Source organism: Adiantum capillus-veneris, chromosome 6 (assembly GCF_014529385.1).
Source record: "Adiantum capillus-veneris isolate H3 chromosome 6, ASM1452938v2, whole genome shotgun sequence".
NCBI lineage: Eukaryota > Viridiplantae > Streptophyta > Polypodiopsida > Polypodiales > Pteridaceae > Adiantum > Adiantum capillus-veneris.
The window spans coordinates 3,056,563-3,081,928 of record NC_140936.1 but is presented as its reverse complement, the minus strand read 5'-3'; the positions used below and the strand labels follow the sequence as shown (position 1 = coordinate 3,081,928).

Here is a 25,366-nt window from a genome sequence, read left to right as displayed (position 1 = left end):
CCAATCTATCTCATCAAAAATGCACAAAAACATATCCTTCACAAAATGCTTTGCGAATGGCATAGAATGCACATAAACAATCACAAAACACATCTGGACAGTGCTCAGACCGCAGTCTGCTCGTACAAAGCAAATACAACTAAATGATCCCCAGGCCGCCGTTTGCGCCACTCAAAGGCTTCCATTTACAACTAAACATTCCCCAGACCGTAGTCTACGCCGCTTAAAAGGTCCATCAAACAACATTGAAACTAGCATTGCAACCAGAACTAAACAAGTTCAATTGGCACCAAAACACGTTCAAAGAAGATATACTCTATTTCAAACAAGTCCCAAAACTCTCTAAATACAAAAACAATAGCAAAAATCATTATGGGTTAGGTTTTGTAAGTCGAACTCGAAAGACGACAGCCTTGCCGTCTTGGTTCAAAGTGATGGTTATGCTGTGGATATAACTGGTAGCATCATTTTGATGATGCCAAGGCATTCCCAAAAGTGTGTCACAGTGTCCCCACTCCATAATGTGAAAGTCAGCCTTGCCACGGTACCCTTGAATGGTGGCAGGTCGGGTACCAATAAGAGGAATAACTATATTGGTATCTCTAGTAGCTAGCTCTGCCTCTATGCCTCCAGCAAACTTGTACTTAAAATCCATGTTTTTAGAAATTCTGGATGGATGAAACTTTTAATGGCTCTGAGATCAAAGAAGATGAGTGCTTTGAGGCCACAAATCTTTCCACGGGCTCAGCATAATATATTAGACGCATCAGCTGTAGTTAATGCATAAATATCTTAAACAATTCCGGACTGTGGTTCAGGCCTTCTTGGCGGGAGGTTGCTCAGGAGTTTTATCCCCTATGTGTGGACAAACATAGGAAGTGGGTCCCATCTAGAAATGTTCGAAGCGCCTACCTTCTTGTTGAAGAGTTTCTCGTTGACGAGCAGTAAGGCAAGATCGTGCAAGTGGAGTCAAAGTGTCACAAGAATCCTTTGAATTAGAACATCATGGCTGAAGGATTTTCTTTAGGAGCTGCTTTGTGTTCTGTTGTAAATTCCAGTCTTCCCTGCAATAGTTTGTACCCAACAACAGCATGGTCCAGACAATATTTGTGAAGTGGAGACGGTGATCCGATAGTGTAGCGTGCACATTGGTCCTCCGAGGTTAACATTTCGAAGAAAGAGACAGAAAGATCGATGTCCGAAAATTTTCTGATTCTAACCTTCCATGGTTTCAGTGCCCAGCATTTTCAAATTACCCCTTTCTGTCAGAAGTTAAACTTCAAATAAGGAGGTCAGGTAACTTCAAGCTTGAATATTCTTGAAAGCTTGCCGAGTCCTTGGAGCACGAGGCTCTGTGAATAAAGAATTTCACTTCATAGCGTTTAAGAAAAGTGAATGCTCAAGAAATTTTGGATTCTTTTGTGTCGTTCCTGAGTAAATAGATGTTGTCAAACTGCTGAAGAAACTACGTGCTTTCTTCCCGTCTTTCACTCCCGAAAAAAAATGACAAATTTTACTATAGATCCACCATCTTTGAAGTCCTTAGGTAGAGAAACTGCAAGAACCAGTGGTGAATAATAGGGATATGCATATGGTTTCCAACTATAAAACACAAGAGGCGGTGGAGGAGATGGCAGCAAAGATGGTGCAAAATCAGGTGTTGCAACCATCTAACGAAAAACTCCCCCCAATTGAATAGAAGCTTCTATAGACTGTCAAGAAGAAAGTCTTTCACTATCTGGTGCCGGAGGATAAAACCCTAAGGCAGCAATGGCGGTAGCATGTAATTCAAAGCTTTTGGAAGTTCTGCAAAATAGGCAAATTTTGTCAAGGATGTTTCGAGAGGATGTTGTGAAGCTCATCGATAAGAAATGACAAGTACTCACTAGAATCCAAAAATGTCATATTCTTTGTTCCAGTACTGAAGGGGTGGCAAGACCATATGCACCAAGGAACAGGCACACATAATCATTGTCCCCAAACATCAGGATAGAACAATCACGACATTCTATTGAGCAGCCACCCTGTCTGTGGAATGCCCCAAAAAAAAAATTAAAGAACCCGTCCTCAAGAGAATGATGCCAGATGCGACACCTCAGTCGATCACACCATGAAGAAAAGCTGATCATATCCTGCTCCAGTATGAAATCTCATGTCAGAAAATATCCACAGCCTCCAATTCATCTGTGCAGAGAGCAACATAAGGCCTAGGAGCACATGGGTAATATGTAAGGAGACCCATATCCCTCTTCCGCTGACAGGAGTGTCATGGCGCTTTCACAGGGGACCTAATGACATCCCATGGACATGTAAACACCACCACTGTGAAACATAGCTCCTGCAGCCAAGAGGTATATGGGTTGCCAGGAGGCAACTTCCTACATCTTTCTACATGAGCAAATCTCTTGCACCAATAGTACATCCAACTGAGGAACCAGGTGTTTGCAAAAGAGCTACGTGACCCATAGCCCCGCTCATGTGCAGAGCATTCACATTCTAGAACACAATGGCAACGAATCCTCACTTGAGGGTCAAGATAATTTACTTTGCAGGTTACACCTTACAAGAAAAACTCAAACACATGAAGGCATTCAAAGGTTCTCTTATGGTATCTCAAGTCAGACACCAGTGGATTACTAAGCACTCTTTGCATAGACCCTGTGTTAAATATATTATGTTCTTCCAAAAGCCAGCCCCAAGACCTTACAATATCTCAATGTTACAAATATACAGCTTTTAACCTGGTTCCATCCTCTTAGTTAAAAACTATGCCCAACCTTGAGGAAACATTTGATGCAAGTTACGAGGATGCACATACCCAAGATTATCAGCACAATAATGAATGAAAGCTGTCTTCCAAGTACTATCGTACCGCAATACAATATGCTGTTTTTGGTTCCCTCCATCTGCTTTCAATAACACAAAAAATTTCATATATGATAGAACAAAACCTTTCAACATTTACATGACACATGATTTCTTGAGGACTTCAAAGACCTGGAATGGCCTTTTCCTAGCTTTGACCACAAAAACCTTTACATACGTTACAAGCTTATCATCTCTATGGATCTAAACTAAAGGAATATCCTGATCAATAAAAAAACATAGGTTTGAAAAATTATACAGCCAAAGGAGGTGACCATGCCTTGAAACATATGAAGTTTTCAAGAAATTATAACGAGCTAAATGGTTTCCGCAAAATTGATAGCTCATATCAAGTCCAATTCAAAATTTCAATGCACTTCAAGCAACCAAACATTGAGGTATCATCAACTAGAGTAATTGAATAGTAAAGTTGACATAGTAATCTAGATCGATACAGAGAGGTACTACACACTAACATCTCCTCTGCAAACGGATATCTTACCCCGAGGCAATACAAGGGAATTAGAGAGATCAAGCCACACCATCCGGTCCGGATGGATTGCACGTTCTCATATTCCAAAGCTATTCTTTGTGGGCCTTTCACTCCCTACCCTCCCATTAAGATATCCTACACCTGCATATGGTACCAAATGGAGCTAGCTAGATAAACATGCATTTTATGCTTGCACTTTGTGAGTTGTATGACAGCAATGAAATAGAATAAGTCATTTTGTGGTATCCTTTGCCTCATGCTCTCTCGGATTTCCCTTCTTTTAAGTGAAGGTGACAATGTGTCTTTAAATCAAGGAAATTCCTCAGCGACACTCTTGTTCTCTCTCTATGACTTCTCAACAACACTTTAAGCAAATTGTTTCTAAACACGCTACACATCAGCTCCAGCAACTAATACAAGAATATCATCATGTTTTTCCTAGTACTTCAGCACTGGTATCATCAAAAGTATCCCAACATTCGAGAACACCCCATCTCAAGAAAACCTCATGCAAACGGCCCTCCAAAAGGCTAAGCAGACTCAAGACTAGCGACAGTCTCAGAAAGTGCTCTTTCGGTCCGAGACTCAAAAATGGCCAAGAAAACTGCAAAAAATGCCAAAAAATGGCTCCACACAATGTACAATAGGGAGTAACCGTAGCTCAATGTATAAGAAAAATCACGCACAAACTGGTGTCGAAAAACTGTTGCATGCAATAAACAAATCCTTGCGGGGATATTTGCTCTCAAAAGAGCTAAGTAGCCTGCACCCTTTAGTCATCCCGAAGCCATGGAAGTAGAATGGCAGCTTGCCGATTACTTAAGCCGTGTTTTCATGCAGCCAATGTAACGTGCAACGGAAATGAATGTTGAACTTTGCTCAAGATGAGTGCTCCGAACTGTGCTCAAGGTTCCTTTTACTAAGGGAAGGGAAAGCCTTTCGTTCTTTAATGAGAGAGTGCAAGTGATCAAAAACAAAGTGGATGAACACTCTGAATGAAGGTGCTGAGACTGAGTGATAGAGAGAGAAGAGAATACGACACCAGGAAGTTGTCAAACCCTCCTCCTCCCAAGGCCCTTCTCTCGATGGCGAGAGAAGTCTATTCTATTGATTGCACAATCTCTACAATGCTTGGCTTGCCGGCAATGAGGACGACGACGAGACGGCTGAAATCTGAAAATGCTAATGGCTGAAATCTGCAAATCTTTATCTGCAGAATTATGACTCTATGTCGATGACGATGTCGATGGCGCGATGAGACGATGACGCGCTGAAAACGCAGATGCTGAAATCTGCGTTTTCCGGGATGAATCTGCAAACTATGCGGGATCTGACCGTGCCATGAGGATCTGATGCGGGAAGGTGAGATCTGCGAGGTTCGGGGGTTCTACTGCGGAATCTCACTGCTGAAAACTGAAAACGCTGATGCTTCTTGTTGATCTTGTCGCGATGAAACTGCAAACCGCTAAGGGTTGAACTACAATTCAAAAACGCTAGGGCTGAATTGTCTTCCTGCTATGGAATCTGCTAACGCTAGGGGATCTTCTGTCTACTGTGGTCGCCGGAGCTGCTCTGCTGTACAAAACGCCAGGGCTGGTCTTGAATCCAAAAACGCTAGATTCTGTCGTCTCTTGCAAAAACGCTAGGCCTCTGTGGGGGTCCTGCTGAGAAGTTGCCTGTTGAGCAAGGTGCTCCTGCTGCCTCTTCTGCCAGAACTGCTAGCGCTAGGTTTCCTTATATATTTCACTACTCAATTTGCCCTACCCAGTTTCCCAACAAAAGTCACTTAAAAATAATAAGTGAAATATGTCAAAAATAGGGAAAATAGGTCTATGCACTGTAAAAATGCTATTGATGGGTTCTGACTGTAATCTGATGATCATGTTGTGTGCAACCAGAGGATATGCATCTAATCTACGTGTCTGGACATGCACGATCTGCGAACAGACTCACAAAAGTGCCAGATCACTTCCTATTGTAGACTGACTTGACTAAACTGAACCCCGGTCATGCTGTAGCTTGAGAAAAAGATGGATCTATGCATATGTGAGTAGAATACTGTGCTTTAAATCCGAAACCATCGAATGCCCAAAATCATATCACATCCTCAGAGAGGAGAGACTGAAAATTTTCTACGGAAAGCAGTTTGTTGATCTGTAAACAACACATCAAGGCACTCTTTCATGTTGAGAGAGTCCATACTGGGAGCGAAGCCAAAGACCTCGAGAGGAGATTTCTGACTAACCTCTAGGCGGGCTCTCTCAACAAGAGAGGACTAATCACATCATGCATACTGCCTGGGTCAAACAATATGACAAAACACTGCCCCGTCATATGACCATAACATTTAATGAGAGACTCATCAATGGGAGGGTCATGAGAAACTTGGGGCACACTCGTGTTGTCATTTATTGCATTGACAGGGGAAATGGGTTCTGTGGATTCTTTAGATTCATTAGAGTCAAGCTTAGGACATGTTCTTTTTATGTGACCCTTAATGTGACAATGAAAACAACGACCTTCCTTAGAACAAGTGCTTTGCTCTTCCGACGTGATGTATCCTCCTAAAATTCCTTGCCCTACCTTTTCATCTGGAGTGAGCTTAGGTTTAGCAATTGTGTTAGCCTTACCCTTAGGTTCACATTGATATTCATTTCTGAGAGACTGTTGGAAGATTGGTTAGAAGAGTTAACGTTCTTACTAGTCTTACCGTTCTGAGGATTCTGAGAGATACTTGTCAAAGTCTTGTTCTCCTTAGGCTTTCCCTTGTTGTGCTTCATCTCCTGTGCAAGAGCAATCACTACCGCCTTGTTGAGATCGATTGGATCGAGCACCTCGACATCATACTTGATATACTCGTCCAATCCATAAAGGAATGCCTCCTTGCGCTCCGCATCCGATTTTCGTAATTGAGTGCCGAGCTGCAAAACACGATTACAGAAAGACATAACTAGCATACCATTTTGCTTGAGACCGCGCCAATCGTCCTTCAACCGTGCTAGGTACTGTGGGGGCATAAACCGCGCCTTGACCTTGTCTTGGAAGTCGGTCCAATTGAAGGAAAGGGATGCGCCATCCTCGGCTTCCTCTAGGTGCGCGGCCAACTGTGCCTCTTGCCATGCGTGGTACCAATTAATGGCATCACCCGCAAGGTACATGGCTATCGTCAAAACCTTGCTATTGCCTGTCTTCTTAGTTGTCGCAAAATAAGCATTAAATTGATGCAACCAAGAACAAATAATCGTAGCATCCATCTTACCATCATACTTACTGAACTAGATCTTCTCAGTGACTGGGTTATTGGAGTCCGAATCTCCGCTTGCGTCACTTGATGAACTACCAACATCTTTGGTTGGCTCGAACTTCGAGGCGAGAACATGTCGTACAAACTCTTGCATGCGTAATTCTCTCTGTGCCTCACGATCGGCCTCCAAGGCCGCTCATCGTTCTTCGCGTGCTTCGTGCTTGCGCTCCAAGGCAAAGCGATTCGCTTCTTGCTGTGCCATCATGTCCATCATCGACTTGACCAAAGCCTCCATAGGATTTGGTACAATCCGTGGCGTAGATGAGGAAGGGTCAGAAAAACCTCCTGGTGGGGAAAAATTCTTCTTCACCACCCTCATGCTCATCACCTCCATGTTCGGGTGATGACCATCCACTGAAGTCTTGGGTTCTTAAGTTCACGAGGAACTTGGGTTCTTGTGGGTCTTGAGGTTCTTGGGGGTCTTGAGGTTCTTTGGTTCTCGAGGTTCTGAGTTCTTGAGGGTCTTTTTTCGCCTGCAATCTATGTTGGAGAAGGATCTTCTCTTCACCCGAGTTCTGCTCTTTTCCGCAGACGCACCCCTTGGCGGCCTTGCGCTCACACCAAGGTTGCTTTTTCCCACCTCACATCGATTGGCCGGCGGCTAAGTGCACGGTCCGCTCTCAATGAGTGAAAAGAGGCACAAGGGGAAGCTGGACAAGCTCTTCTTTCTTGGGATTCCTGTCACTATTCAAAAACATGATTAGGAATCGACACGCCCAACAGGTCTTGGGTTACGTGCAACCGCAACAAGCAAAAAATATTCTTGTGGTTCTTTCCTTGAGTGATACAGAACACTGCCAAAGCAGAAATGAATGTTGAAATTTGCTCAAGATGTAGCGGAAATGAATGTTGCTCAAGATGAGTGCTCCGAACTGTGCTCAAGGTTCATTTTACTTAGGGAAGGGAGAGCCTTCCGTTCTTTAATGAGAGAGTGCAAGTGATCACAAACAAAGTGGATGAACACTGTGAATGAAGGTGCTGAGACTCAGAGATAGAGAGAGAAGAGAATAGTTGTCAAACCCTCCTCCCAAGGCCCTTCTCTCGATGGCGAGAGAAGTCTATCCTATTGATTGCACAATCTCTACAATGCTTGGCTTGCCGACGATGTCGACGACGACGAGACGGCTGAAATCTGAAAATGCTAATGGCTGAAATCTACAAATCTTTATCTGCTGAATTATGACTCTATCTCGATGACGATGTCGATGGCAACGATGCGACGATGACACGCTGAAAACGCAGATGCTGAACTCTGCGTTTTCCGGGATGAATCTACAAACTATGCAGGATCTGACCGTGCCGCGAGGATCTGCTGCGGGAAGGTGAGATCTACGAGGTTCGGGGGTTCTACTGCGGAGTCTGACTGCTGAAAACTGAAAACGCTGATGCTTCTTGTTGATCTTGTCGCGATGAAACTGCAAACCGCTAAGGGTTGAACTGCAATTCAAAAACGCTAGGGCTGAATTGTCTTCCTGCTATGGAATCTGCTAACGTTAGGGGATCTGCTGTCTACTATGGTCGCCGGAGCTGATCTGCTGTGCAAAACGCCAGGGCTAGTCTTGAATCCAAAAACGCTAGATTCTGTTATCTCTTGCAAAAACGCTAGGCCTCTGTGGGGGGGTCCTGCTGAGAAGTTGCCTGTTGAGCAAGGTGCTCCTATTGCCTCTTCTGCCACAACTGCTAGCGCTAGGTTTCCTTATATATTTCACTACTCAATTTGCCCTACCCAGTTTCCCAACAAAAGTCACTTAAAAATAATAAGTGAAAAATGTCAAAAATAGGGAAAATAGGTCTATGCACTGTAAAAATGCTACTGATGGGTTCTGACTGTAATCTGATGATCATGTTGTGTGCAACCAGAGGATATGCATCTAATCTAAGTGTCTGGACATGCACGATATGCGAACAGACTCACAAAAGTGCCAGATCACTTTCTATTCTAGACTGACTTGACTAAACTGAACCCTGGTCATGCTGTAGCTTGAGAAAAAAGATGGATCTATGCGTATGTGAGTAGAATACTGTGCTTTAAATGCAACAAATATCCTCTCCCAAGGGTAGATGAGCTATGTGATAGGCTAAAAGGAGCCTGTTATTTCCCTAGGATAGATTTACGCTCCAGCTATCATCAAATACGTCTAAGTTTACCAAATATTCCAAAGAGTGGTTTTCATAAAAGATTTGGATATGATGAGTTATTTTTTCTTTTGGTTTAACTAACTCTTTTGCCACTTTTATGACTGCTATGGATGATACACTATGACCATCTTCAAGAAAATTTCTCATTGTTTTTCTTGATGACATTTTGGTTTATAGTGTTACTAAAGTAATACACTTACAGAAACTCAAGCTCGTTTTTTAGTTAATATGAGAGCATTAAGCAAGTATGATCTCTTGAGAAAACAAATCTACTACTTGGGACACACTAGTCATACAACTAAGGTAGATGTAACTATACGATGGCCTCATCCTAGTCATTTGGAAGAACCTCAGAGTTTTCTAAACATAGTAGGTTAAAATTGTGAATTTATCCAGGATTATGCTAGGATAGCAGTTCCTATGATGGACCAATTAAAGGCTCAAGGCAAAGCCTTTTGTCACCTTTTGGCCACTTATGTGGTCCAAATGTTATGCTTGCATTGAGGAAAATAAATGATATTACCTCATGCGCGGAACGGTGGACTTGGCTTTCCGTTGGGACTTGTCTTCACATGCAAGCGCCCCGAAATGCCTTGTGTGCAAGCTTTCCGCAGGTCTGGAACGATTGTGTACTTGCGCAGGAACATCCTCTAGTCAATAGGCTCATGAACAAGGACCATCCATACCGATGTTGCAGCATAGCATATTTATATACTTGTGTGCTTAATTTTTGCATGCTCCCTTCTTGCACGAATGTTGTCAATAGTTTCGGAAAACGGGAACGCCCACTTGAAATTGCCATTTGTCGACACATTTTCTGTCTTGCAAACAAGTGGTAGGTATAACCCTCCTTTCGGGATGAGAAATCCTAGGACTAGAGCCTTCGGCAACCAAAAAAGTCACTGAGAACATTGATAAATGTGTGTTCACGCACTTTTTTATATTGGACATAAAGAACTTAAATTAAAGTCCTTTGACCAAATTGAGAATTTGACAAGTGGCAAGTCTAAAAAGACTTACTCATAAGAGAATTCGGAAGTTTGAGCTTCTAGGGCATTTTTAAGGCTCTGTTTTTGCAGTGTTTATATGCACTTTGAAGCTTTCCATAGCCATATATGTTACACGTTTCGACATTCCAAGCAAGAAATTAATAGCACCATACGAACAAAATCTACAAATAGTTGAACTTGAAGAGAGAGAGAGAGAGAGAGAGAGAGAGAGAGAGTCAACACGAACCATCAGAGTTCCCCATATGCATTGGCCCCAAAGCCCGGTGCCCCTTCCGGTATTTCTTTATTATTGCCTCACCAAGGTACAACTCCCTGAGGGTCCAATTCTCTCTCGTCCACATGCTCTTTGAAGACTGGCCCCAAGGGCTCTCTTACAAACTGTACAAGGGATGCCCAACAACATAGCCCCAAAAGCTCTCTTCCAAAAGCACTCAACATCAAAAGCAACTCACTCCCAAAACTAGCGCAAATTTGCCCTGCTCTCAATTGCAAATTTATGGAAATTTCAACAAGTCAACCCACATAATTTTTGAGGTTCTTTGTCTTGTAGGGTTTTAGGCCCATCGTTCAATGTCCATAAGTGGTTAGGGTTAGGTTTTTAAATCCCTAATTCCTTTAGGTCCCACGGCGATATCTTCAAGTTCTTCTAGGTTAAGAGTTTTAACTGTGAGGTCCTACTGTGATCTTCTCGCGAGAGGAAGAGGAGAAAAAGAGTGCGATGGCTATAGGCTGCTAGCACAAGGAGAGAGGAAGGAGACGGAGCGCTAGGAGAGAGAGAGTATGCGCAGGTAAGAGGGCTGCACAAGGGCACCGCGAGAGAGAGAGAGAGAGAGAGAGAGAGAGAGAGAGAGAGAGAGAGAGAGAGAGAGAAAGAAAGCTTTATTAACGTCTTCGAAAGGCCGAACTCGACCTATGAGACAATATCATATACATGTGTTGATGCTCTAGGCATCGGAAAATTAAAAAAAAGGGTACAAACTGAAATGAGCCTATACTATGCAAAAGGGTGTGGTAGGGTGGTGCATGTGGTGTACAATGTATAGTGTGGGTCCTCGTGTCAAGGTGTGCTCACGCATCATCAGGCTCAACTAGGGGCTGCAAGGTGATACCACCATGAGATGATAGGGAGGGTATCTAAAAACAAGCAACATATGTAGGGTAGAGAATGTGGTACATCGGTGGTGGCCTGCTCAGGTATCTATGGAATGCTGGATCCCCTGGTGCTGGTACATGACTCTGCTCTAGATACTGATGGTGTAAGGTTAGTATCCTCGAGATCTCCCTCTGGTGACACCCATGTAGAGAGAGAGAGAGAGAGAGAGAGAGAGAGAGAGCTCGTTGAGTTTTATGGAAGCCCACAATTCTTTAAATTTTGGGGCTGCCTTTAGCTTATGAACATTGAGATGACCTTTTTGACTTTTTAATTTAAGTCCCCGTTCACACGGTCGGACACTGGAAATAGGCCAAAGTGCCTTTATTCCCTGCATTAACTCTAACCCCTTGTCCTCTCGGCCAGTCCTTCTAGTTGGGCATGCCACATCACAAACTTGTGACAATGTCTACCTTGGGGAAGCGGTTTTTCATCAAAACATTCCATTACATTATTAAATTCTCTGTTTTTCAACACTTTTCTTGCAATTTCAGCCATCACCCTTCAATGGAGATCGTGTGGAAGCTCTCTCCTCAACCTATGTCGACAATGGAAGAGTTTCATCACAAAGAACTACATCCGAATTGAAGATTTCAGCCATTCAACTACTTCCATCACAAAGGCTTCATTCAATCTACTCTAGCATAGACATTCTCTTGTCCAACAAGCTTGCAACGATGTGGCTTCTTGTTTAGACGACAATTGCAAGCACATGGGGGAGAATGTGGGCATTTGAGAGAGTACATAGAAGGAACAAGCGGCTTGGAGAGTTGGCATTGACATTCACTTGTTTGCGATGCTGAATTTTTCACTTGCATCGATATAGAAATCTGGCATTGTTGTGCACGATACTATGTACAATCCTCCCATAAATAAAGAAAAGTTTGAGGGAAGGGCCAGCCGTTCCAGCTCATTGTGTACATTGTTTCTTTTCAGCTTTGTCTTCTAAGTATACAAGATTTTGTCCTCTTGGTGTCCAACCTAGTAACACCTTTACTTGGGGCGAAGAGCAACTTAGCATACGTAAAATTGCTAGAGGAAAGAATATAGCCGTCGTCCTCCTATGATAAAAGCAGCGTGCTTTCGAGGAGGCAACGGAGCTTAAGCTTCACCACCTACTCATAACTATTGATAATGCGACAGCATGGCGAACTCTTAGAGAACCCCGCCCAATCACACCCATTGAGGCATGGCATGATGATGCAGAGAGGAGGTATGAGGTCCTTGGGCAACCTCTGATCCAAGAGCCATTCGAGCCACGACCTAGCATCTCCACTTTCTTCACCGCAAATATGGTTACAGGAGCCATACACCAACTATAGCACTACAAATTTGTTGACCACACAGGACTAAAAAGTAAGCACTTCATTCACACAACCGACACCATAGCCCCGTTGATTGGTGACACCTTGGATCGAGGGAATTACAGGACCATCCATCACGATTTACCACAACATGGCCAAACTCTACGGAGCACTACTTGAGGCAGAGTTCACCTCATATGTTGAGGCAAAACCCATGTGAGAGGAATCAAGGGCTGAAAGTTGCCTGCAAAAACGCAGATCTGGCAAGCAAAAAGCAGCAAATCTGTCACGCTACACAGGGCTGAAAATGTAGATGATGATGCTGTTGATGGACAGCAATGGGAGAACTCAATGCGGCGAGGGAATGGCCGAGAAGAGGCTCAATGAGCTGCCGATGTCAAGTGCACATCTAATGTCACAAGACGGGCACCACGTGCCAATAGAAAAGAACAAACTCAACAGACTTTTAGCACTTCAATAACAACTAAACTGAGAGAGAGAGAGAGAGAGAGAGAGAGAGAGAGAGAGAGAGAGACGACACGCAGCACAGAGTGGCGGAATTTCACCCCAGAGAGTATTGGCCCCAAACCTTGGCGCCCCTTTTATTTCTCTATATTGCATCAACACAAGACAAGCCGGCTCTGCACCTTCTCCAAGAAGCATGCCAGAGAATGAGTCCTTAGCACATATTTAAAGGCCCTTGGCCTATGAAAAGCAGTTTACATGAAAAGCTTTCAAACTCAAAAGCTTTTGGTCCAAAAGCAATGCCAAAAAGCTGCCAACGTAAATCACGGAATTCCGTACAACTACCACATCAGCATTGTCAGTGCATGCGGAAATCTGCCACGTCAGCATTGTCAGCGCAAAATTCGGAAACTACTCGTACAATTGCCACGTCATCAGTTTTTGGCGCAAGTCTTTTGTGTGTGTTTGGTCCAGCTTTATTTGAATTCCTTTGTCACTTGGGGCCCCATCGGACGGGGTCCCCATAAGTTGGTAGGACTTCTTCTTCTGTTACTTGTTCTTCTTAGGGTTTAGGCCCCTCAGCTGGCATCTGTAGGTTGGCTCCATTCTTCAGAGCTTTCACATGTCAGCAATTTGTGACATCCCCCCTTCTTGAAAGAAAGTAATCGTCCACGATTACAGCATATCTACAAAACAACTCAAGTTAGCTCAAAAAATTTCCGAGGGACATTCCGAGGGACAATCAGTTTGCTCATTTTTTTGTTAAGGAGTTCGCATCTCTTTTCGCCTCTTTTGATCAAGGAGTTGGCTTCTCCTTTCGTCCAGATCGGAACTCTTGATATTCCGCCGTAGTAAAATTAGCCATCACACCCAGACCGCACTGATCTTCCACAGGTGTCTTGATGCACTAAAATTACATACCCAGGCAATCTCATCCAATTAGGAATATTCAGTGATTAGCACATCACAATGCAACACAAATGCTCACATATGCATGTTACAAGACATAGAAACATAAAGTCGCCGATGAACACTTCTCCCTCCTCCCGCATCTCCTAATAAGGTCCGGGCCAGGAGATATTCAACGACTCCCTCATCACTCCTCCCGCATAACCTAAAAAGGTCCAGGCCGGGAGATATAGAGGCCTTTTACAACCAAACGCACCCCAGACCGCAGTCTGCGTCGTTTGAAGATGTTGAGAGTAACCACTGCTCAGACTTCTTAATACTCCTCCCGCATAACCATCCAGGTCCAGGACGGGAGTCACGACAACAATATTTTTCAAGCATACAACCAAACGCTCCCCAGACATCCCGTCTCCGTCGTTCGGAGGTTTCTATTATACAACAAAACTCTCCCCAGACATCCCATCTGCGTCGTTCCAAGGTTCAAACAATACCAAAACAGTATTCTCACTTCTCCACCTGGGAGTAAAAATCACCAATTAATGAAACCAATATTAAAACCAGAGTTAAATATTTCAAATCGGCACCAAAACAGGTTCAAAACAAACACCATCCATTTCAAACAAATTCCAAACAAGATCACCAAACAAGTTCAAACATAACTCAAAACTTAAAAGCAATCTCGACAATCAGTCGAGCTCGAAAAGTCGACTGACTTTCCATCCTGAAACCTGCATCAAAAATAAGGGTTAGGTTCCATCCATAAGGTCGTAGACAACCACAACATGGTCCATCAACTCTTGGACAGATAGTGTTCCTCTGCCGGCGATGGCAGTCCGAAGACATAGCAATCACATTGGACCTCCAAGGTCATCAACTCATGAAGAGACATCTATTGAGAAATGTCGAGAAATTTCAAGATATAATCTGTTAGGGTTTCCATGGCAAGCATTTCACGATACCCCACTCTGCCAAAAGTTGCACTCCAAAGGAAGATGTCAGAAACCATACAACTTCAAGCAAATATTTTCTTGAAAGCTTGCCAAGTCCTTGGACATGTGTTGCTTGGTAGCTATAGACATCAATATCTGCATGGCACTGCTTTTGAGAAAAACAATGACTCGAAACAAATCTTGGATCCTTCTGTTGAAAGTGATCTTTTTGGCTTATGCCCTGTAAGACATGAGCGGTGAAGACGGGAGCGCGCCCGATACGCGATGTATGAAGGGTGGGAGTGGCTAATAAGTCAGGGGTCGGGGCACGAAGATCTTCAAATAAAATTCCATTAGTCTCTGGTTTGCTTTGTCTGCTCTTTGGTAGGACCGGTATGCTTTCAGAAAAGCACACGATTGATGCTCTGATATCACTATCACAAGACGTGCACCACGTGCCAATAGCAAAGAACAAACTAAACAGACTTTTAGAACTTCAATAACAACTGAACTGAGAGAGAGAGAGAGAGAGAGAGAGAGAGAGAACACGCGGCACGGAGTGGCGGAATTTCACCCCAGAGAGTATTGGCTACAAACCTTGGTGCCCCTTTCGGTATTTCTCTATATTGCATCAACACAATACAAGCCGGTACTCCAAACTCTGCACCTTCTCCAGGAAGCATGCCAAAGAATGAGTACTTGACACATATTTAAAGGCCCTTGGCCTATGAAAAGCAGTTTACATGAAAAGCCTTCAAACTCAAAAGCTTTTGGTCCAAAAGGCAATATCAACTCAAGTTGCCCAGTCATTGGCTCATACACAATGCTTTCCATGTGAGCCTACTAAAGCCTTACAAAGGAGAGCCACCTCAAGAACCAACTACTGAAGACCCACCAGAGATCGAGGACCAAGAAGAGGTGCTACAACCCGAGTCCATTCTCCGACATGAAGACAAGATATTGAGAGGCGATAAGATTATCCGACGATATCTTATTAAGTTTAAGAACTATCCTTTTGAAGATGCGAGATGGACTTGTCAATGCTTACAATGCTTCCTTAGAGTAAGCAAATGTTAAACTGATCATTTAATATGGGGAAGTACCAGGGGAGAAAAAGCTAGTATATTGGTTAGGCTGGCAGACCAGTCACAGTAGGGATCCAAAGAAGGGAAAATAGCAAAGGAGGGAAATAGGGATCCACAGGGGGAGCCATCTGCAAAAGAGCAATGTGCATCAATGGGCTTCAAAGACCCTAAGGTTCAGCCCATTAAGACTTCCAAAATGCTAAGGTTCCAAAATAAGGTTATTTCCAATGGTCCAGCCTTAGGGTAAATTGGATGCTTGTGGGAAGACTCAAAAGTCTTCCCACATCCCTATCTAGGAGGGGGCGAGCCTTTTATTAAGGGGATGAGAGAGAAACACACACACTCTTGCAAGCTCCCTTTACACAAAGGGCATAGTGGACACATGTTAGCTCCCTAGCTTAGTTGCCCCCAAGGTGCATTCAAATCCTATTGGATGGCCATAGAGGTGGATCAATGAGAATTAGGCTAGAATAAATTTAGTTTAATTCATTTAAAAACACTTGATAAAAGAACCAATAGAAATTAAGCTCTCTAGAAGACTATTGGACAGTCTCCCAAGGGGTCCAATGAGCATTCAGCAACCCAATGGCTTGCCTGATTCCTATTGGCCAGAAGTCCAATGAGAGTTTAATTGCATTATTTAAATACCTAAATCTCTCACAAAAGGGGAAAGGGAGACACATGTCACAAGGCTATCACTTATGCTTCTTAATTGTCATTGGCTAAGCTTTGCAGGGGCCAATAGGAAGCCAGCATATGCAAATAGCAAGAGGGGTTGACCAAGAGAGAGAGGAAGCTGATTTTTGCAATGGATTATCACACACACACTCACACAATCTCATGTGTGAAGTAAAGAAGACTCTCTCTCCTTCTCAAGCTTTACTGGAAAGCTCATCATCTACTCCAAGCTTGTGAGAAGAGAGGCCTACACCAACAACTCTTGGCTTTGTGATGCAAATCCAACCAAGAGCCAAGCTCCAATGCATGCTCATCTCCTCTACCATGCTCATTACTGCTTAAGCTATGCTAAGCTATTATGAGTGATTATGTGAGGAGACATACTTCTTTTTCGTAAGAATACTCCCTCCTCTCAAACTACTCTCATACCCTGCTAGCTCTCACCATCTTCGAAAGTGTGTGAGGTCTTGGGTCTGAGACCGTGAGGGAATTGATGTTGTGTTTTACAAGTGTGAGCTTGGTGCTTGAAGCTTCCATCTTCATTGCAGCAGCAAGTTATTGAAGGAACACAAAGTATTGTATTGTAAAATGTCTCCCTTGATGGGGAAACCTATAATACAAAACCTTTTGGAGGGGGGACCGGCTCCATGTAAATCCGGTCCTCAACTACTGTCAATAGCTTAATTTCTCTCTCTTTTTGAAGTATTGTTCGTGCCTATCTAACTAGGTGTTATGCTTTTGTTGATCTCTCCATCCAAGCACTCTTGCTATGCTCATTAGGAATCTAGTCTTAATGAAATGCTCACTATGTCTATGTTATTTTCCGCTACACACAAGTTACAAGACCATTAAATGTTGCATAGGAAGTACCCCGCAAGCCGAGAGACAGCCAGCTTTGCACCGGTATTATCACACCGGCTAGATATAGAGAGGTGCTCAGACCCCCTTAGCTGAGAGGCTCTGCCAGCTTTGCAAGGAGAGGGTGATCAAGGACAAGGAGCACTTTGTCTGCACATGTAGAGCATATGACAATATCAGAGATAGATATGAGGCTCTTTCCACAGGACTACCCACCCTACGACGAATCATGCAATCTAGAGATCAGCACCATTTTGGCCGTTTTCTAGTGGATATACATAAACATAGAGAGACATTGTTGGCACCTATAGCAACACTAGATGGTGGCAAACAATCGTACCTTACAGACTTCTTCCAGAGTACCACAGCCCTACTCACCCTACAACAGGCTGAGATGGTCAGAGCTAGGAGATTCACCTAAGCTCCCAGATACAGAGCTTCAAGACTCCATCGCATATCGATCCACGAGATCCAGACTCACCATGGTATTTGTTTCTCAATTTCACAACGATGTGCGAAAGAACCGTCCTTCATGCTCATGTGATGATGACAATACCTTATAATCCACTTCAATGACGACTTGGTACCGGCTGTACGCTCTCTCTAAGGCTCCAAACTCGCTCTACATTGTATCCCCAAGAAACTCCTACAGCAAGGCACCTCCTGGGGCTGATCGATCATCGGGGATGACTTTGACCTCTAGATCTTGCTTCTATTTGGCTGAAAACTCCTCTATCGCTGAAACCTGCAAACTCTTGGACTGATCTGATTTGGAACATTCAAGGAACTAGTCCGGTGTCGTATCGAGGGTAGAAATCAGTGACAAAGCACAACACACACCATGCTTTGCCGCCAGTACGTGACCCCAAATACAAGTCTATTGATATATACCATTTATGCCGCAGGTTGCCTGATTGCACCGTGTACTGTCATTTATGCCAAGAGGGTTATGGAAGGGCTCTGATTAATCTCCCAGAACTCTCTGGGCGTGCAAGGACTCAAAAGGGTGTTGGTACACATTCCCTTGGGGTTGTCTAGTCTAGGGTTTAGTTGAGTTGTAGTAGCATGTCCACACAGCACATCGAGCCCATGTGCATGTGACATGAGACCTTCTTCAGCTTATATATGAGAAATAGAACACCCGAATCCATAGAGGAGCTAACTCTGGCACAAAAGCAACACCTTTCCGAACCTCTTCCACCCCCACACTCTGAATGAGGTCCGCCAAAGATCCCCTCTACTTCTCTCAAGATTCCACTTGCCCTTGTCTTCCATTCTCTTTGTGAAAGAGTTCCCCTCTTCTTTCTTCACAGTGTGCTTCAAAAACCATGTGAAGACTCTACTCTATGCACATTAGATGTCAAATAGCTCTAACTGCCTACCAAACTTCAACATGCCTGGTGAAAAGGTTAAAAAACTGTTTTATATAGAGTCTCACTGCATCAGGGTTTGCTCTTATAGTCAAGTTAGCCGTCTTAACTTTTAACATTAGCCTGTAACAAAAAGCGGCTCTAAGGGACTTTTGTAAAAAAAATTGCCAATAAGTCTCGAGATGTCTAGACCAACGACCCTTTCAGGAAAATACTTCAAGTCATACTAATGGCCATCTTCAAGGAGTAATTTATTGAGGCACACAAAATTTTACTCAATTCTCCTAAGGTAGATCAAACGATTATTTAGCAGGCTCAAACTTCTTTGAAAAATATATATCTACATGTATGTAATAGAATTGTCAAACTTCTATGATACCTACATAAAGACTAACGCCATTTAATACCCTCTCTGAGTTAAATAGTAAAACGCAGTTTTCTGCAAAATTGTTATTTTTGGAAACGTAAACTTTTATTGTTTCACTCTTGAACTCAAAGACGATTCTCAAAAGTCTTCTTCACATCTTAAACTCATGCTCAACAAGTTCTAGAAAAAGTTATGCAATACCCTCAAATTACTAGAGTCTTCACATGAGCTAAAGTGGGCCCATTACAAGACTAGTACCAGTGAGCATGCATGGGTTCGTGTGCACGCGCACGCACATACACACACATGCATGTGTCTGTAACTGCGCTGTTTCTGATCAGCATAAGGGAACCAAAGAATAATGATGTTGGAATATCCCAATTTGATTAAATAGCATACCAGGAAGAAAACAGACCAGATCTGGGGCGAAAAATCATGCATCTCAGAAAAGTTTCCATTTTGCACAGAAATGGTCTGAGAAACCAGTGGATCCACTAACCTGTAGTACAGGGATTTGTCTTGTCCATACTACTTGAGGTAAGACCTTGAGTGGAATCTGCCGATTGGTGAAGGTCATTCAATGGCAAAGTCTGAGCTGACGTATCATCCATTTTTTTAAGCTCTTCTCTTATTAAGTTCCCCATGACTGAAAAGAAGGCCTCTAAGGAAGCTGTCCCTTTATCGCGGACTTGAGCTCCTTCCTGTATGGCCACTTTACGTTGATCATTTGTTGAAACAGTAACACTTAATTTTGAGCCTAACGCATGATTGCTAGAAGAATTTTTCCTAAGGTATCCCCCATCTTTGACGGTGGCATTAGATTCTTGAAGTGAGACAGACTCTTGAATGCCATCCCTTTGATGTACATTAGAGTTTCTCAACAACTCATCCACTAAGATCCGAACTTCCTCCAGCAAATCCTGTTTTTGCACCTCAGCATCCTCATTCATTCTTCTGAGCAAATCCAATCCTTTACCCTCTAACACAACCATCTGCTGCTGCGCTTCCAACACTACAGATCTTTCATGCTTCTGCTCATCTTGCAATTCACTCAATTTGTTTTTAATGGTTGAGAGCTCCAATAACACACCCTGATTTTGAGTTGTTTCCAGAAATACTAGTTTGTCTTCCACATCCTCGATATGCCTCTGGAGTTCTTTTCTATGAGCTCTCCACTCTTCTTGCAACAGCCCAAGAGATGTCGCAGTCTTCACTTGTTCGGCACTGACACATTCCATACGTTCCTGCAGTTTCTTACTTTGCATCTCTACTTCATTTAACACCTTGTTCAACATATCCTTCATGTCCCCTTCCCACACTCTGCCTTCAACTTCAGAGGTAAGCTTCTTTATTTGCTGAGCATTGCTGAGGAGGGACCTCTCAAGGTGCTCTACTTTTGTCTGCCAATTAGCGAGCTTAGATTGCTCAAATGATTGGCCTTCTTGTAGAGCAGTTAATGTAACTTTAAGACTTCTAAGCTCTGCTAGCACGCTCTGGGGGCTGAAACCTTCAAAAACACCTTCTACTTGATGCAGCCTGCTTTCTAGCCTTAAAAAACCTGCTTGAAATTCCTGCCTTATTTTTTCCTGTTCATTGCGCCATCCTGCCAGAATTTTATCTTTCATATTCAGGTCAGAGCAAAGGGACGCAAGCTGGCTTTCTATACGCTTCAAATCCTCCTCCCTGTCAAGAATCACCTTACCAAGTGTATTGCTTAATTGTTCTCCTGTCAATCTTTCTTTTACTTCACCCGACAGCTCATTAATCTGCTTTCAAGAAACAAAGATTATTATCTCACATCCACGGACTATTTTCATTTAAACGACGACTTAATAATAAAACCCTCTGACCAGACCTTATCTGAAAGTTTCCTTTGTTCACCCATCAACTTCTCCTCAAGAACTAGTAAACTGTCTTCTCTTTCTTTCAAATTCTTGATTACATCTGATAATTCCTCTCTTAAGTCAGATAACATTTCATCAAATTTTCTACCCTGCACGCAAAATTTGCTACATTAATTATCTCCCCTACACCTGAAGGGCAGTACACAAACTACAATCATGGAAAACTCAGAAACAGACCTCTGTGATGTAAGAGCATGCACAAAATTTTCAAGGAAAAAAGTGTACAAAGACATTTTTATTTTTTTTCTTTGAATCTGGGAGACTAAAATCTGGTGTTTTCCCGGCCCCCATGGCATAGATAAGTTCTAAGGAATAAAGTACAAAGCCATCAGAGCAACCAATTTTGGAGCCTAAAACCTGCTTTTGCCTGGCCCAATGGCGCAAGCGGGTACAGAAATAAGAAAAAACTAAGTGCCTGTTCTTTACAAAGCGCTAACACACTGAATATTCACAATGTCAACCTGTCAAGCATTCTGACTAACTTTGATCATCTACTGCAGCCACCCACAAGATAGCCAAACAATACGAATATACATTATCCATGCTTTTGGAAATCTCCTTGTGTTAGCTGTCAAGGTTCAACAAGTCAATAGTACATTATACTTGACCACTTTGAGGATTCAAGTATGTTATCATTAGTTTGTGTGTAGAGACCTCTACCAAGAAGGGACTACATTAAAGGCCAAGGTGTTAGTTTCATACAAAATATGCGCAGCCATAACCACTGCCATCGCTTTTCCAAGAGACTAAACTTCCTGCGAATTCTCACTCTCTCTATTGTAGGCATCGATACTAACCGTTTGCTCATGCAATTCAATTGAGCTCCCACTTTCCATCTCCCTTCTTCCTACTTCAAACTCTTCTTCCTCCTTATTACACACTGAATGGGCATCCACCATCCTGCCATCAAAGCAAAAGCTGATCAGCAAGTCGGAGATAGAAATCTAAACAATGTGTTCAATCCACCTAAGCTGCTTAATACAAGAATTGAGTGTTTTTACTGTTGATAAATAACATTAACATTTTATTTGAATGCTGTGCATTCACCATATGTAGGCACAGACTAGGTTCAAAGCAGGCAAGGTAAGTAATGCACTGCTTATGATCATGTGACTTTGCTCACCCAATCTGGAGAGACATAAGCGGGATGCAAGAGTGATGTCAGATCGGCTGGGGCACCTTTTGTATGATGTTACGAGGGGGCCGGGTTCATTTATGCAGCAGAGATACCGTATATAGCATCCTTTATTATAAGAGATTTTTGAAGTCTGTCTTCAAGAGGATGCATTTAAAACCCCTTAATCTGCCTTACTATGGGACCCTTTAAAGAAAAGTATAAACAATTCAGCATTGTGGCTAGCATCAAGGACAGATTGTTTGGAGAGAGGCAGCCAATTGGGAGGGTAGCAAACCTGCTGAAACCGGTTGGAACTACTAAACAGGCCGTGTACAACTGTACAGACTTGAAACAACACTTCAACTGCAAACGATTTCACTCTGGAAAGATATAGAGAGGTGCAGTGCCCCTCTGAGACTCGTTGGCCCCTATAATAGATGCCCCTGGAGGTATTTCTTTCCTTACTGATAGTTCAATAGAGCAAAATGGCTCTCCGCACAGAGGATTTACAACACTGTTCTCTGTTAGAGCTGGTACCTTGACCACACTTTTCTATTTCCCGTAGTTGCAGAGGCTCCCTTGTGGGGTATATTGCTGAAAAGCAATGAATCACAAAAAGCACCTGTTAACAAGCTGGTATGTACCCTGCCACATCATCTGCCCGTTCAGTTTGTATGCTGCCACATTATCTGTCTTGCCATGTCATCCATCATTGACGCCCCCCCCCCCTTTCACATAGCAAAAGAAGAGTAGTTGTCCCCAATTACAGCTAAAAATTGATAGACACTTGCATTATCAAGTTATGCTCAATGCCATCTATCAAGGACAATACACATATTGCATACACACCACGATGCCATCTATCGAGGACAATACACATATTGCATACACACCACAGGGCATGCATAAATACACATTCTAGTTCCGCATTCTTAATGAACTGCACATCCTGGTCCAGCATTTCACATTAGACTCATCCAGATGTCAAAACCGGTCATATCATCCTGGTTTGACATCTCACATCAGACTCATCGAGATGTTCAGATGGACTAGTTACTTGGAGATGCAATGGTACAGGCATTTCATCCTTCAAACTCAGTTGAATCAAAAGTTTCTCTTGACTAAAAATTTGAAGTATCAATTATTTATTTACATAAATAGAGTTAGATACGCAAAATATGTTACCATATTATGGTAATGATGTGTGTGAACACACATAGGACTGTCGGGCACCTTTTCTCCTCATTACAAGGTTTTCTCCTTCGGCTTGTATATGCGCCCATCATTCTAGGGCAAGCTTTATCTTTGTCTTATCTAATACTACTTCCTGTGTTGTGCGCTCTTGAGCTTCCACTTCGTTGTCGCTTGCATTCTTGCAACCGTATTTCTAACAATTTGTATAAGGGCAAGATTTGACATCGGGGGCAATGGCAACATCACCAACACCCTTCTAGCTAATGTTCTCCGATTGCAGCGACTTTTGGTGAGCATTTGCAAGGCAACATAACCTTCGGGGCTCATTCCGGACTTCATTTCCACTACTAGAAGGACTACACAAGGAATTTCATCTTTTTGGGAAGGTTTTTTAATAGTATAATTGTGCTATATAGCACAGATTGCAACTTTTGCATCAAGTGCAGTCACTAGCCATGGCTAACAACAATGATGTTTTCCGCATGCTGTCTGTTGATGACAAACTAGACGGGGACAACCACCCACTTTGGGCATACATGATGCAACATGTCCTTGTTGCGAGGGGTGTTTGGAACATTGTGCATGGTAATGATGTAAGAGCAGGCTCTGTCGATACAAGTTCTACACAGCAGGCTTCAACATCTGTGGCAGTGATAGCATCGCCAACACCCTTGGCGCTAATGTTTTCCAATTGCGGAGACTTTTGGTGAGCCTTTGCAGGGCAACATAAACCTTCATCACCCTAATCTTTGGGGCTCACTCCGAGCTTTATTTCCACAGCTAGCAGTACTACACAGGCAAGTTTTTTTACATTACAATTGTGCTATATAGCACAATTTGGTTTTGTGCAATTTTTCTTCTAAACATACAGCTTTTGCATCAAGTGTAGTCACTCGCCATGGCTAACAAAAATGATGTTTTCCGCATGTTATTTGATGATGACAAACTAGAAGGGGACAACTACCCACTTTGGGCATACATGATGAAATAATAAATATGTCCTTGTTGCAAAGGGCGTTTAGAACATTGTGCATAGTTATGATGTAAGACCAAGCTCTGTGGATACAAGTTCTATAGATGATGATGCAAGTTCTAGCAGTTTTGTTGCTAGAGTTGTTTTGCCTACAGCTGAACAGGCCAATTCGGATGCTAAGGATGCATAGGCTCATGCATTGATTGTACTTTCTGTAAAGCCTTCCATTACTCCACACATTTGCTCAGCATGAACAGAAAATAGGATAGACTAGCTTCTTTGTCAAAAATTGCTTACCTACATAAGCTGCGGGTAGCTACTCTTTCACACTTTTCCATACTTTGCATATGCTTGGAATCAAGAAGAAACTTTTGTTTGTATTTGCACTTGCAAAACTTTGTCTTGTGGTTAGGTTTGTGGCTGACAGATGTCCTGTGCATGATCTCAATTTTGGTGATACTATTGTGGCATCTAGCACTTTGTTGCGTGGGCTGCATAAGCTCAATGCTTACAAGAAATGTGTGGAAGATTGAGGATGCATAGTAGTTTGATTCGAAGGCTGTTCAAATGCAAAACATTGGCATGCATGTTTTGGTCATTTGAATTTTATAAGTTTGATACGTTTGCAGAAATCTGATATGGTTGCTTTATTGTTGCCACTTCTTAAGACAACATTGAAACATGTATGTATGTGAAGGTTGTATGTTGGGAAAAATACAGGGTTCCCAGTTTCTTGAGGATTGTTCTATGCGGGCTACTCACAAATTACAGCAAATCAATAGTGACTTTGTTAGACATTTTTTGGATGGGCATAAAGTCACTAAGTCATGCCAAAAAGCTTGCCCACTAGCCTCATGTATATATGTGTACATAGCCTTGCAAGTTTTGGAAGTGGCCCTGTAAAAATTCAAATACAAAGGTGTGATTTTGCCAAGCTTGGGTGCTGATGTTTTGGGTTTTTCGAGTCCCTAAAACATGGCTTTTAATAAATATTTTCAGTCGTGCTTTATAGCTCGTAAATCGGACATATACATCATGAGTTATGAGCATCCGAAGTGAGCAGTCTCAACTTAGAAAGTGACTGCAAGTGCATGCGACAAGGGCAACTGGGACAGCTTGATAATTTGAATTAGAAATGCTGAGGTTTAATAATTCTAGATGTAGCCGAGATGATGGGCTTCGAGCCGTGTGTTACGGTGTGTCATTCGATGGAGGAGCAGCAAGTTATGCTTGAGGAAAGTTTGTGCGAGAA

The 25,366-nt window shown here is 42.8% G+C and overlaps 1 protein-coding gene across 5 annotated transcripts in view; it reads right to left on the bottom strand.

The window, feature by feature from the left end:
• LOC147455071 (uncharacterized) overlaps positions 1-25,366 on the bottom strand; it is a 77,360-nt gene that overhangs the window by 22,516 nt on the left and 29,478 nt on the right. Inside the window, exons 6-10 of one of the 5 annotated variants that reach the window (XM_086513913.1) lie at positions 21,628-21,730; positions 20,782-20,919; positions 20,629-20,692; positions 19,426-20,529; positions 2,819-2,906 (exon numbers count right to left, since the gene is read on the bottom strand). In XM_086513913.1, coding sequence (XP_086370039.1) covers positions 2,819-2,906; positions 19,426-20,529; positions 20,629-20,692; positions 20,782-20,919; positions 21,628-21,730 — 1,497 coding nt within the window. Of the gene's footprint in view, positions 1-2,818; positions 2,907-19,425; positions 20,693-20,781; positions 20,920-21,627; positions 21,731-25,366 lie in introns of all 5 variants that reach the window. The other 4 variants (XM_086513912.1, XM_086513916.1, XM_086513915.1 and 1 more) reach the window with 4 other exon arrangements.